The 13,794-nt window shown below is 37.9% G+C and overlaps 1 protein-coding gene across 1 annotated transcript in view; it reads right to left on the reverse strand.

Annotated features, from left to right (window-relative positions):
• The window catches only part of Nup153 (nucleoporin 153), a 52,340-nt gene that overhangs the window by 34,587 nt on the left and 3,959 nt on the right, over window positions 1-13,794 (reverse strand). The window contains exons 2-5 of the mRNA XM_032885124.1: window positions 6,264-6,486; window positions 1,392-1,640; window positions 530-669; window positions 319-447 (exon numbers count right to left, since the gene is read on the reverse strand). Coding sequence (XP_032741015.1) covers window positions 319-447; window positions 530-669; window positions 1,392-1,640; window positions 6,264-6,486 — 741 coding nt within the window. The remainder of the gene's footprint in view (window positions 1-318; window positions 448-529; window positions 670-1,391; window positions 1,641-6,263; window positions 6,487-13,794) is intronic.

A 13,794-nucleotide genomic window follows, 5' to 3' on the forward strand; every position in this document is an offset into this window, starting at 1 on the left:
CATAATTTGAATAGCAGTAGTGACAATACTGCTTTATAACAATTCAAATATGATAAAATTAAGGCAACTCCTATGTGTAATTTTTACCAAATTTTAAAAAGTGAAATTGTCATACTGCCTAAACACACACACACATTTAATAATCAGTATGTTCACTGCAATTAAAATGTTCGCATATCCTAAATTTTTAAAAGCCTCAGGGTTCTAAATTCGTAAGATTTATACAATTCAAGATTTGTATAATTCATTCAAGTCTTGGGTATTAGTAGTCAGTATCTAGTTATGGGAAAGTTTATCAACAATCCTACTCAAACTAACCTGGTAAGGTGTACTTCGTACTTTATTCTGTCTTACAGCAGCAGCTGCCCCACCATATGTTGTTTTGCCAGGATAAAAAGGAGAGTCTCCAAGTTGACTTGTCTTAAGAATTGAAGAATTCCCAAGTGACTGCATAGAAACACAGTGACAAATTATATGCAAAAATACTTAACATCTGTGATAATACATACCCACTATAGTCAGTACTCACGGTGGAAAGTGTTCCAAAGGCAGACAAGTTGAATGCTGGTTTTTTGGAGCTGATGGCAGTATGCTGTGAGAGTGAATGAGAACGCTCTGCTTCGGGGGACCACAAAGGTGGCAGGGAAGTGTTCTTTGAAACAGCTATATCTAAAACAAAAATTTGTAATTTGTCGTAATAGTGCCAATTTTAAGACCCTAAGGCCCAGATTTTTATCATATATTTATAAATGAAAACCAAAGTTAAAAACTAAAATTGAAAGATGGGCAGTGGAGACACACCCTTAATCCCAATGCTTGGGAGGAGAGGTAGGAGGATCTGTGAGTTTGAGGCTAGCCTGGTCTACAGAATGAGTTCTAGGTCAGTCAGGGCTACACACAGAAACCCTGTCTTTAAAAACAAAAGCAAACAAACAAATAATACCAAAGGAGGGCTGGAAAGATGGCTCAGCAATTAAGAATCACTCATGTAGAGATGCTGGATTCAGTTCCCAGCATCCATCCACAACTACTTAGAATTCCAATAATAGGAAATCCCATGCCCTCCTCTGACTTCTTTGGGTACATACACATGACACACCTATGATGTACAAAAGCTCTTGCAGGCAAACACATACACATAAAAAATAAATCTAAAAACAACAAAAAATAAATAATTAAAAAATTTAAAAAAACACCTAAATTAGGGTGGTCTCTAATTCCTTATAGTATTTAAAAGGCAGATGCAGGCAGATGCCTATCAGTTCAAGGACAGCTTAGTCTACAGAGCAAGTTCTAGGCCAGTTATGGTTACAAAGATCTTGGGGGGTGGCGGGGAGGAGTTGAGAGATTTATTCTTGGTGACAAAACTTACTACCTGATACCAAGAGTACCTTTCTCAGAAGCTCTTGAAGAGAACCCACTGGTAGTTGAGATGTTATCATCATCATGCTGAGAGGTAGAATCTTTAATCTCCTTCACAAGGGAAAATCCAGAACTGCCGATTGGGAATGCAGAGGACGTGGATGGCTGACAGTGCAAAGCAGGGGATTCTAACACGGAGAAATTCAGATGACTCCGATGAAGAGAAGGTCTTGTTAATACATCTGGATAATTTGAAGCAGTACTGGTGGTTGATGGTTCTTAAAAGAAGAGTTAACATTACAAATAAAACCAAGAAAAGGTAATGCATTAACACAGTAAGTCTTTACCACAGTTGCATTTCCAATGCCAGTCTGGACCACAAAGCAAGTAACAAACTTCCTTAATGAGACAAGACTTCTTATCACTCAGGACAATGTGTTGTATGAGAGCTGAAATACAACTATTTTTCCCCCAGCTGACTAAATCTATTCATAACGTTTGTATTTTCTTGAGTGAGGCCACTGTTACAATCTAATACTAATCTTTACTCTAGCTAGGATGCAGCAGTCAGTGAGGATACAAGAGTGAAGTATTAAGCTTTACTGTTTTCTAAAAGGCTAGTTACTGCTTATTATGTTCTAAAATAACTTAAGTACACTCTCATTTTCCTCTCAAATAAGATGTCATTTTCATGCCCACTGATTTCAAGAAAGCTCCCCTCTTCTCTGTAATGACAGAGATATTCCTGAACTTGCCTGCATTTTTAAATACTATGCTTTTAAGAATACACCCCCATATTATTTACCTACCAACTTCATGTTATTAATCTTTTCCAGAATCTCTCTAACCAGCTTCCTGTATATCTTCAAGAACTATAGAATCATGTTTAAGGTTCCAACCTTACTGTATTATCTAAGGTTCCAACCAGAATGGAATTAACTAAGACCAAACCAATATAAACAAGTACAGAACTTGGGGGGGGGGGGAACACATGAACTATGGAAAACAGCACCAGAAAAACGGGGGGGGGTGAGTGTCAGTTGATAAAGCACTTATCTAGCATACAAAAGGATTCAATCCTTTTGTGTGGTATAGCACACATCTAACTTCCTACACTCAGGAGGTTCAGAATTCAAGGTCAATCTTGTTCCGTAAGATAAACCGGAATATGTGAGATCCAGTACTTAAATTCTAGTTGGAACAATATGCCAGGTACCAAAGGAGAGGTAATGAGAAGGTTTTGTTCTATGGAGACTTTCAGCTTTGTAAGATAAAGGTCCAAGATAGTATCCGCAAAAGAAGTCTGTATACTTAAACACAATGAACTACACATTTAAAACTGATCAATTATTTCCTATGTATTGAATACTTTACCACAATTCAAACAATCTTTCTCCAAAACAATAAGGTATGCATGACAATGATGAAATTGTTTAAAAGTGGAAAAAAAAAACCCTCAGGAAAAAAGGAGAGGTTTTTCTTGAAGCTTGTGCTCACATGTTTCTCTCTCTCTCTCTCTCTCTCTCTCTCTCTCTCTCTCTCTCTCTCTCTCTCTCTCTCTCTCTCATTTTGGGGCTCACTGTGAAGAACTTGTCCCTAGCATGCAAGGAAAGCCTTGGGTTTAATCACAAAGACACAAAAACAATCTGGAAGAATAGCTAAATTGAATTAAATACAATGTTACAAAAACATGTTAAGAAAAATATTAGTTAAAACTTAGAAAGCTACTTGTATTGACACTTAAGTATCACAAAACCTTGTCTGGCATAAGCAACATCCAGCACAACAAAAAGTAACTAAAAAGCCAGATGTACAGGCACAACTTTTAGTCCCAGCACTCAGGAGGCAGAGACAGGCAGATCTCTGAGTTCAAGGCCAGCCTGGTCTACAAAGTAAAGACAAGGGCTACAGAAAAACCCTGTCTCAAAAAACCAAAACCAAAATAATATCTAAAAATTAAACAGGATGGGATATAGCTTAGCGATAGAACACTTGTCTAACATGCATAAGGCTCTGGATTCAGCAATCAAGAAAGCCAAAACCAACCCAACAGTTATATTTCAACTTCTCTACAATCTGTATTCATATGCACGCTATCTTATTGCATTTATGTGTGCACACATGCCACAGTCCACACTGAAGCAAGGATTAGAGAATGGGATGGGTAAAAAGCACTGTTAGAATGAGTTAAAATAGAGTATTTGCACCCTAAGACACATTCAGGGCAGATGAGATGGCTCAGTGGATTAAGGCACTTGTCTAATGTGCCTGACAAACCTGAGTTTAATCCCCAGGACACAATGGTGGAAGGAGGGGACTGATTTCTAACAGTTTTCCTCCACCTGTGGACTGGCATGTGTGCACATAAAGGCAATAAAATAATGTGCATATGAACACAGCTCGTAGAAGTTGAACTGCTCATAACTGTTTTGTTTGTGCTCCGGCTTTCCTGGTGGCTGAGTCCAGAGCCGTGTCCTGTAGGTAAAGGCAACAGGACCATTAGAGCGTGAGCAGATCTACATCTAGCCTAAGTCATTCTTGCTGCTTAAAATGGCTCTTTCCCTTCCACACCAAAGTTACAGGATGGATAACCCTATGACTTACAAATTCACATCGGTCATCAATGATATTTCTAAAATGACTGTAAATCATGACAGTAAAAAAAAAAAAAAAATCAGACAGCTGCCCAGAAGTATAATTCACTGCTGACTCCTTTACTATATATGCCACTCTGGGGCTCTTAGTGGCCTGAATTCTCACAGACATGTACATTATTGAGGTTTTTGTTTTTGGTCTATTTTACTAACCCAGTGGGTTAAATCTTACCAACACTAAGAGCCAAGGTTAGGTAGATGGCTCACAGTGCAAACATGAAAATCTGAATCCGGATCCCTAGTACCCATATAAAAAGCTGAGTGAAGTGTAACCCCACTGGGGAGACAAGAGACAAAGGGGATCTATTCCTAGGGTTTGCTAACCAACCAACCAATCTAATCTCTTTTTTAAAAATGGTAAAGAGCAATTTAAAGACACACACTGACCTCTCATCTGCTCATGCATTTAGTACACACTCATACAACACATACACAAGTCAACACAAGGAGGTACGTGGATAGAATGCTGTAAGAACAAACTTGAAATGGCCACGATTCTGTTGTTGCTGAGCTACTTGAATGTTCAATACTCTCGAGCTCTGTTTTTACTATTAATAAATTTGCAAAACTTCAAATTTAGTACACATTCAGGACTGCCACATGTAAGCTACTTTTAGCTTCCTACATTTCGACACTAACTGAACAGCAATATTTTTAAGATTATTTTGAAAACACCTTACATTTAAATATTTCACATTAATAAATGCAAACAGATTTTTGGCTCTATCTAGTAAGGCCTATATTCACCTTTGTAAAAAAGTTATCAGTGGTACTTGACTCCACACACACTGACTGCAGAATCAAATAATAAACGCCTTGAGTAAGAGCAGGAAGGATTTTAAGAACTATCTTGGACTGACAGGATTAAGATAGGAGCAAGATCAAATCTAAGAAGTGAAGGAGAGGAAACAATGAGGCTGAGGTTTGAAATAGGAATCAGAAAGCTGTCTACTTGCTTCTAAATGGCTAGAGATCCGGCTCAATGTTAGTGCTTGCCTAGATCTGCAAAGGCCTAGGTTCTATCCTTATCATAGTGGCCTGAAACCTTATCTCAGTGGACACATAGACATTTCCTTATTGGACTACTATGTATGAAATCTTACCAACATTTAGAGGAAATATTAACTACACTGTAACATCTTCTAGTTTTTACCCAATAATTTGCATTTAAAATTTGCAAAGATATACAATTCACATGTCACACTCTACCAAGAAATTTAGTAATTTAATAAAATATAAGTTCCAATTAATTCCACTGTGTTCATGAACACACACACACATTAATTTGACATATATAAAATCAGAAACACAGGTTACTTTTAATCCTTACAAGTAAGATCATCAACCTGGTAATGGCGCTTCTACTACTAGTGCTCACCAGAAATTTCTTATCAAAAAACAGAAAGCCTGTTTAGACGGCCAGGAAACAAAGTGCAATGGAAGCAATCTCCTTAGAGATCTACCAAATTAAATAAAGCCTCAATGGTGTTGCTGGTAACATGAAAGGTAGACGTATCTAAATTCAAGTTATCCTAATAAAAGACAGCAAAATTTCAGACTATGTGAAACTGAGTACTTCTACAGTGCTCTGGTATGTCAACCTGACCCAAGATGGAGTCATCTGAGAAAAGGGAACCTTAAATAGGAAAATGCCCCCACCACAGTAGCCTAGTCTATGGGCAATCCTATGGTGTGTGGTTTTAGGGGTGGTGGAGGTGGAGGGGAGGGTTAAGACAGAATTCTCTTTAAACTCAAGAAATTCACTTGGCTCTGCTTAAGTAACCATTCTTTCAAGCCCACTTTACTATTTATCCTTACAGGCCAACTAGATAGGAATATACATTACTAACTACATCAACACTAACAAGTCACACATCTATGTCATTTATTCATTCAAAAAACATTGTAACTCCATCTGTGAAAAACCACAGCAGATAAAGGGGACTGCAAGCCTAATGTCCTGAGTTCAATGCCTGGGAACTCATGTAAAAGGAGAAAAAGAGGACTGACTCTACCACACAGTTGTCCTTTGATATCCACACATAACACTGTGGCATGCTAGCCCATGTGCATATACACACAAAATACTATTTTAAAAGACTACTAAGTAACATGCTCAGTGTGAACCTGATTCCCTATGTTCCATACAGGATCTGCATACCACTCAGTTAGGGTATGCATACTCAGGTAATATAAAGATATTTAAACTAGAAAAAAGATCTATGCTTTGTAACCCACACTATTTACCTTCTGTGTTACTGCCTGTGGGCTCAGGGGTGATTCTCCCATCATCAGTGTTTGTGTTCTCATCGACATAAATCTCACGCTCATCTTCTCTATTTTCCGGCCAACGTGGAACTTCATCTGCATTTACTGAACAGTTACAGGCATTTTCACTCTTGTTGAAGTATCTTTGTAGCCACCCTGGTACAATATTCTTAACAGATTCTGTAACCCTGCTAAGAATGCCCTGTTGGAGAAAACATACATAAGACCATTTTAGAAAATTTATCTTTGTAAGTACTTAAAGAAAGTCACACCAAGAAAACACAAGTGTTTCTAACAAAATTTACCAAGATTCAGTTTGACATTACACTGTTTTTAATGAATCATCAACTAACCAAGATCTAGATTTGGCAATAGACAGTACATTAAAGACACACTATAAACCATTTCAATAATTATTTTGTGTCACATTCTTTTTTTTTTTTTTTTTTCCGGAGCTGGGGACTGAACCCAGGGTACTGAGCTAAATCCCCAACCCCGTGTCACATTCTTTAAGGAAGACAAAAGAACTACAAATATGGTAGTACAGCTGGTGGACTGCCTGCTTCTCAAGCTTGAAGCCTTGGGTTTAGATTCTTCAGCATTATAAAAGTTAAAAAAAAAAAATAATTAAGCCAAGAAAACTAAGAGAAATCCCCCATAAAATAGGAAAGATAACTAATCCAACATATAATCAAACTCAAAAAATAATCTAAGGCTTCATTTAGTGATAAAATCTTATAAAGTCTTCCCCTTAAAAATCTGAAGATTAGGGGTTGGGGATTTAGCTCAGTGGTAGAGCGCTTGCCTAGGAAGTGCAAGGCCCTGGGTTCGGTCCCCAGCTCCGAAAAAAAAAAGAAAAAAAAAAATCTGAAGATTAGCTTTATCATGTCAAAACTAAAGGAAAAAACAATTTGGTATAATGCTGCAGCTGACATTCACTGCCACTGTAGTGAGAATCTGGGCACTCTTCTAAGTAATCGTCAACTGAATACTCAGAATCATCTTACGTAGTAAGAATAAGGCACTTTATGAATGAAGAGACAGGAACATAGTCCAATCTCACAGTTCCATTCAAAAAACAAACAAACAAGCAAACAAAATAGGCATGGATGAAGACAAGACAATGCAATGCCACTAAGGAGCATCCTAAAACCCAAGCATGTCTGTGTGTACTCAGAACAGAGTACTAACATGAGCCGTGGCATCCTGGAACCTATGGCAGAACTTGAATACCAGAGTCTCCTTATTTACTCTAAGAACATCCCGCCTACTATTGCCCATTGGAACAATGATAAATATCAAATGAAATAACATGAAAGTCCTTCTTAAAGTATCACAGAAATGTGCTAATTCTACTGATAAGGGAAAGAGCTAGCACAAACAAGCTGGGATATGGTACTCAATTTCAGGCATAAATTTCACTCATGAAACAGCATTAATTAGGCTTCAGAGAATCAAGAAAGGAAAAGGAAGCTTAGCAGATTAAAAAAGAAATTAAAGTCAAGGAGTAATAGGTAACTCTACTTTGGAAACAAGTCCAAAACAATTAAGGCTTTAAAATTTCTCTCAAGAGAAAAAAATGGAAGATCTTTCTGAAACAGATTCTTGACTACTAAAGGGAATTGCTTTATTGGGAAAGGTATAAATAACAATAAGTTTAACAAAATTCTTCTTCTATCTTCTCCAAACAAAAATATAAATCTATATGGTAAACTATCAAACATATTAAAGCCAATGGTTCTAGAATTTCATTCTAAAGAACACAAATTCATTTTTCCCTTTTTGTATATCTCAATACACAGTATTAATTACTTTAGATAGAAATGACTATGGACATGAGCCTAATGTTTATAAAGCAGACAGAGTAACAGCTATCACCCTCCTCCTATTGCAAAAGACTTAAAAGTACTTACAAAATAAACTATACTGTTCTTAGAAATGGCATTTTTGCCTGTCACATAATACCTGGAAGCACCACTTAATACCTGGAAGATCAGAAAACAAAACTGAAAGCCAGTCAGGCAGTAATAGTGCACACCTTTAATCCCAGCAGTTCTGAGGCAGAGGCAGGTGGATCTCTGTGAGTTTAAGGCCAGCCTAGTCAGCTCTAGGACAGTCAGGGCTCCACATAGGAAACTCTGCCACAAAAAACAATACACAAGGGGCTGGGGATTTAGCTCAGTGGTAGAGCGCTTACCTAGGAAGGCATAAGGCCCTGGGTTCGGGTCCCCAGCTCCAAAAAAAAAAGAACCAAAAAAAAAAAAAAAAAGAGAGACAGGAAGAAGAGAGAGAGAGAGAGAGAGAGAGAGAGAGAGAGAGAGAGTCGAGAGAGACAGAGACTGAGAGACATTTGCCAGCTTATCTAGCCTTAGCACAACAGGACTCACAATGAATGACACCTCAAAGAATAGAAGGGTGAGACACCAACTGACCTGAGGCCATTAAAATATACATCCTTATATTTCAGCAACCAAACATAACTCTTAGGTTGAATGACTGCAAATCATAAAGAAAAAATGGGGCTAGAGAGAAGGGTCAGCGGTTAAGAGCACTGACTGTTCTTCCAGAGGTCCTGAGTTCAAATCCCAGCAATCACATTGTGGCTCACAACCACCTATAATGAGATCTGATGCCCTCTTCTGGTGTGTTTGAAGACAGCCACAGTGTACTTTAAATAAATAAATAAATCTTTAAAAAAAAAAGAAGAAACATGAACTCTGGTCTAACATGTTCTAACTACAGCCATTAGCTACAGGATGAGCAAAAACCTTAAGTCCTCCATAATGCTAAAGCATGAACGTTATGAACGTTAGCTGGTTTAAGCCCTCCTCCTCCTCCCAAGAGATTGATACATGATCAAGTTAGATAGCCACTCTATTTGAAGGTATTAGGAAATCAGATGTGTATGACAGGAAATTAAGATACATTTCAGAGCCGGGCAGTGGTTGTGGCAGTGTCAGCTGAGGCAGAGCACACCTTTAGTCCCACCAGTTGAGTGGCAGAGGCAAGCAGATCTCTGTGAGCTCTAGGCTAGTCTGGTTGGTCTACAAATCAAGTTTCAGGGCAGCCAGAGTACATAGAGAAACTCTGTCTTGAAAAAACAGAAAACAAAGGAAGAGAGAGAGGGAGAGGGAGAGGGAGAGGGAGAGGGAGAGGGAGAGGGAGAGAGAGAGAGAGAGAGAGAGAGAGAGAGAGAGAGAGAGAGAGAGAGAGAGAACACACTAACCAAAAAAATACATTTCAGGAAAACCCCTCCTATAGTATGTAAATAAAATCAGACATATTCCAAAAATGTACACATCAACTGTCAGCCACTAATGAAAAGCTGAGAATAAAGACCAGGAGCTAGATTCCAGTCTGGCCTCCCTGAGACCTGAGAGAAATGGGAGAGGGGTGAAAGGAACCAGAAAAGAGAAAAAAGTATTCTTATGGAGGAAGACGGCTCCATGCCAAAGAGTTCTTCAGGTCTTCATAGAAATGGATCAAAGTTGATGGAAGAATGCTTTACTAGCTGGGCACAGTGGTGCTCACCAGTAAGCTTAGCATAAGGATGGAAGGGAAAGGGCCAGTTGAAGGACAGGAAAGGCTACAGAATAAGGACACTTTAGAATTCTAAAAAAGAAAAATGTTAAATTACAAAAAAGAGAAAACACAAACAAAGTAACTCCTACTTAACTAAATCAATTTCTACACTCAACAAGAATGAAAGTTTTTCTTCAGAACTGAAACTTCCAGCCTAGGGCAATCACTCCCTTCTGCGTAGCGCCCTTGCTTCCCTGAGGTGGCCTCCAAGGGCACACAACACACATGTTACATAGACATACATGGAGAATGAAGATCAAGAATTAGAAGCCAGCCTCAGCTTCATAAGACCCTCAAGAAGAGAGCTAGGAAAAGAGGAAACTTCTCCATGTTTTCACTAAGGAGTTTTCCTAGAAAGGAGGACAATGTGGGAATGCTTTAAAATAAAAACTCTTAAAATTGCAAAGAACCACCATCCAAATACATGAAACATAAGTTTCAACAAAAGCACAAGTATTTTCTGAATTTAAGGCTTCTGGCTTTATCAATTTTAACAATTTCTACTGTTCCATATATCTCTTCCCCTCAGACATGAAAAACCATCTTAAAGCAGAGTAAACAGAACCTCCCTCTACACTGATGACAAAGCCAACTAAATAAAAGGCAAATGCCCCCATGCAAAACTCAGTGCATCAAAAATATAACTGTGATTTTATCTGTAGCACAAGCAAAGTCTACAGTAAGTAATTAAAAATAATGAAGTTAAATTGAAGATGAAAGGAGAAAATTCTCAAACTTAAACTATAAATCCACTAGATTTTTGCCTTGACGGTTAGTTTCTTCACTTGGTAAAAGATATTACAAATAATCCAATCCCATATACAAATCACAGCAGTGGGGAACACAGTATTTCATATTCTACTCAACCTTAGATCACAAGAGACTCTGGGGGTGGAGGGAAACCATTTATTCTATATTCACTTTCTTTTCACCAGAAGGCAACTTCCCAATTTAGCCGACTCCTCACTCAGCCCTGCTTCTTCACACACAAGTCTCTTCTCCAGGTCTTTATCTTGTTTCTCTACTCCATTCTACTTAGGTTCACTCAACTCGTTTCACATTATCCTTATTAAATAGCATTCGATTCTACAATCTTTCATAAGTTAACTTCACTGGCTCACTGACCATGATAAAAACTAATTCTAGCACCAGATTTTGTCTACCAGGCCTTACTCTTCCAAAATATTCCACCGTTTTGATTTCCACTGGTCAGACCCCTTTATTACATTAATACCTCATTCTTGCAGGCCCCTTCGTCCTCCTACTCACTTAGTGCCTGTGCAGTCACTAGTTTTTTTTTCACCCAAAGGTTTTTTTTTTAGTCTCTTTTTTTTAAAGCTGCCTCACTGAAACATAAATGCTGGGTTATTTCATATGGGAAGAAATTAAGTATTCTAAAGACATTTATACTAAGTCTAATTTTGATAATCTGAAATTAAGCTGCAAAGCTTGGACACTGTCATATTTTATAAACTGTTAAACTTACCCAGTCACTTAAAAATATCTTTCTGGCTAAAGAATTAAATACTTCCAAGTAGCCTCTTTTAACCTCCTTCAAAACTTAAAACACTGCCTGGGCATGGTAACATTCATATGCTTGCTAATTCTAGCACTCCCAGCACTCAGGAGCTGAGGTACAAAGATCTAAAGATCAAGACCAGCTTGGACTACATAGTTAAGTTCAAGCCAGATTAGGCTATAGGAAGACCCTGCCTCAAAAATAAAAATAGGGCCTGGATGGCTCAGTGAGTGCTCTCAGAAGGCTCAGGTTCAGTTCCAGCAGTTTGTCAGGTACTCAAAACTGCCTGTAACTCCAGCTCCAGAGGCTCTAACACTCTTCTGGTCTTCACAGGCACCAACACAAATGCATGCACACGTTCACAAGCACAGACTCATATATATGAAAACAGTAAAAGCAAGACTTTTGAAAAACGAATTTAAAAAAAACTTTAAAATGTAACAAGTACAACCCATTAAAAGTCCATAGTAGTTAGCCCCCGCTAAGAACTATCTCATCTCACATTTTAATACTGAGACTAAGAATTTCTCAAGCCACACTATAAAAAGATGAAGCACAATCAAATAAATAGAAATACTTATAGGTGAGAAAGGTGTTCTTGTACCCCTTTCTGATAATAAACTGTGTCTGACATCAAGACTGCAAATATGCCTTCTTGCTTTTTGAGCACAGGCAGAATTCCAGTACAAGGCCACCTTGAGCTATTTATTTAGCAAGTTCCAGAATAGCTGGGGACATATTAAAGGAAGCTCTAGATCAGAAATATAAAATTTGGGGGCTTGGAGAGATGGCTCAATGGTTAAGAGCACTGACTGGACTGCTCTTCCAGAGGTCCTAAATTCAATTCTCAGCAACCACATGGTGGCTCACAACCATCTGTAATGGGATCTGATGCTCTCTTCTGGTATCTGAAGATAGCAACACTGTACTCATTACATAAAATAAATAACTCTTTTAAAAAAAGAAAAAAAAATGTAAAAGTTGAAAATACAGAATTATTGCAATGTTCCCAATATCCCGCACCTAATAAGATGGCTATCTTTAGAAGCATCTGACTAAAGACTTCATTTTACTTCAAGCTAAGGCACTTATATCATTAGGATTTTCCAGGAAATGGAGACATAAATGGAGCTTTTTTTTGGTTGTCATATTAAAAACCTGGTAAGAAAAAGTGTTAAGTGGTAAGATAACATGCTGGGATCTCTCACCTTAAGCAAGCCAGCAACCAAGCCAGCCAGCCAGTGTGAAAAGGGGGTGGGGGCCGCCATCCACTTTCTATTCATCAATTCAGAACTTTTCTACCTACATACTTAAGTGACTGGTACTTCTCAAGAAAAAGACAAGGTCTTTTTAAAAATTGTGATAAAGGTAGACTTATGTCAAATTGTGTAATAAAGTTTTGGTACTAGGTTTTCTAGTTTGGGTCTAAGTTAATCAATCTACCTTCTTAGAAAACAGGATGGCTGATAACCTATCCTTCCCTGCTTAAGTCAGTGACCACATTCAACTGTTTAACAAGGTAGGGAAAGGAAGGAATCTCCCATCCATCAATAGTTTAGATCACTTTAGTTTGATTTTCACTTGGTAAATAAACAAAGACCTTAAGTTTAGAATGAGTTTGGAAAAGACTTGAGTAACCAGAGGAAGAAAACAAAAACAAAATGCTAATTCTAAAAGACAGCAAATGCACAGACCACTCAGAAATGTTAAAGTCGGGTTGGGGATTTAGCTCAGTGGTAGAGCGCTTGCCTAGGAAGCGCAAGGCCCTGGGTTCGATCCCCAGCTCCGAAAAAAAGAACCAAAAGAAATGTTAAAGTCAAGGCTCTATTTAATCACAACTTCAAATGAGTTCTAACTATACCATCTGACAGTTTTATATCATTTAATCTTCCATTTACAGATGACAAAATTAAGCAGAATTTTTCATCATCAACTCCTCAGGCAGAACAGGGATTCAAACTTATTGTGATTTCATCAGAATGTTTTTAAAAATTATTTCTGTATCTACCAAAAGCACTAAGCATCTAAGATACAAAGAGTAAAATTATTTAGTATCTGGAATGAGTAAAATATTGAGAAATATTACTACTCTTTTCAAAGCTGAGAACACTCTTTAGCCATCAAATGTTAGCCAGGACACACTTATTTGGATCAAAAAAAAAAAAAAATCAAGTACCAAAACAAACAAAAAGTATCCTATCACAAACCAGGTTCTACAAACTCCGGTGACTGTGGGACAATCTAGCCTTTGACCTGGCCTTAAAGCTAAAAATGGTTTTAGTATTTGCCAATAATCCTTTTTAAAAAAAACTGCAGCTCGGGGTTGGGGATTTAGCTCAGCGGTAGAGCGCTTGCCTAGCAAGCGCAAGGCCCTGGGTTCGGTCCCCAGCTCTGAAAAAAAAAAAAAAA

The sequence above is a fragment of the Rattus rattus genome, chromosome 14 (genome assembly GCF_011064425.1).
Source record: "Rattus rattus isolate New Zealand chromosome 14, Rrattus_CSIRO_v1, whole genome shotgun sequence".
Lineage (NCBI taxonomy): Eukaryota > Metazoa > Chordata > Mammalia > Rodentia > Muridae > Rattus > Rattus rattus.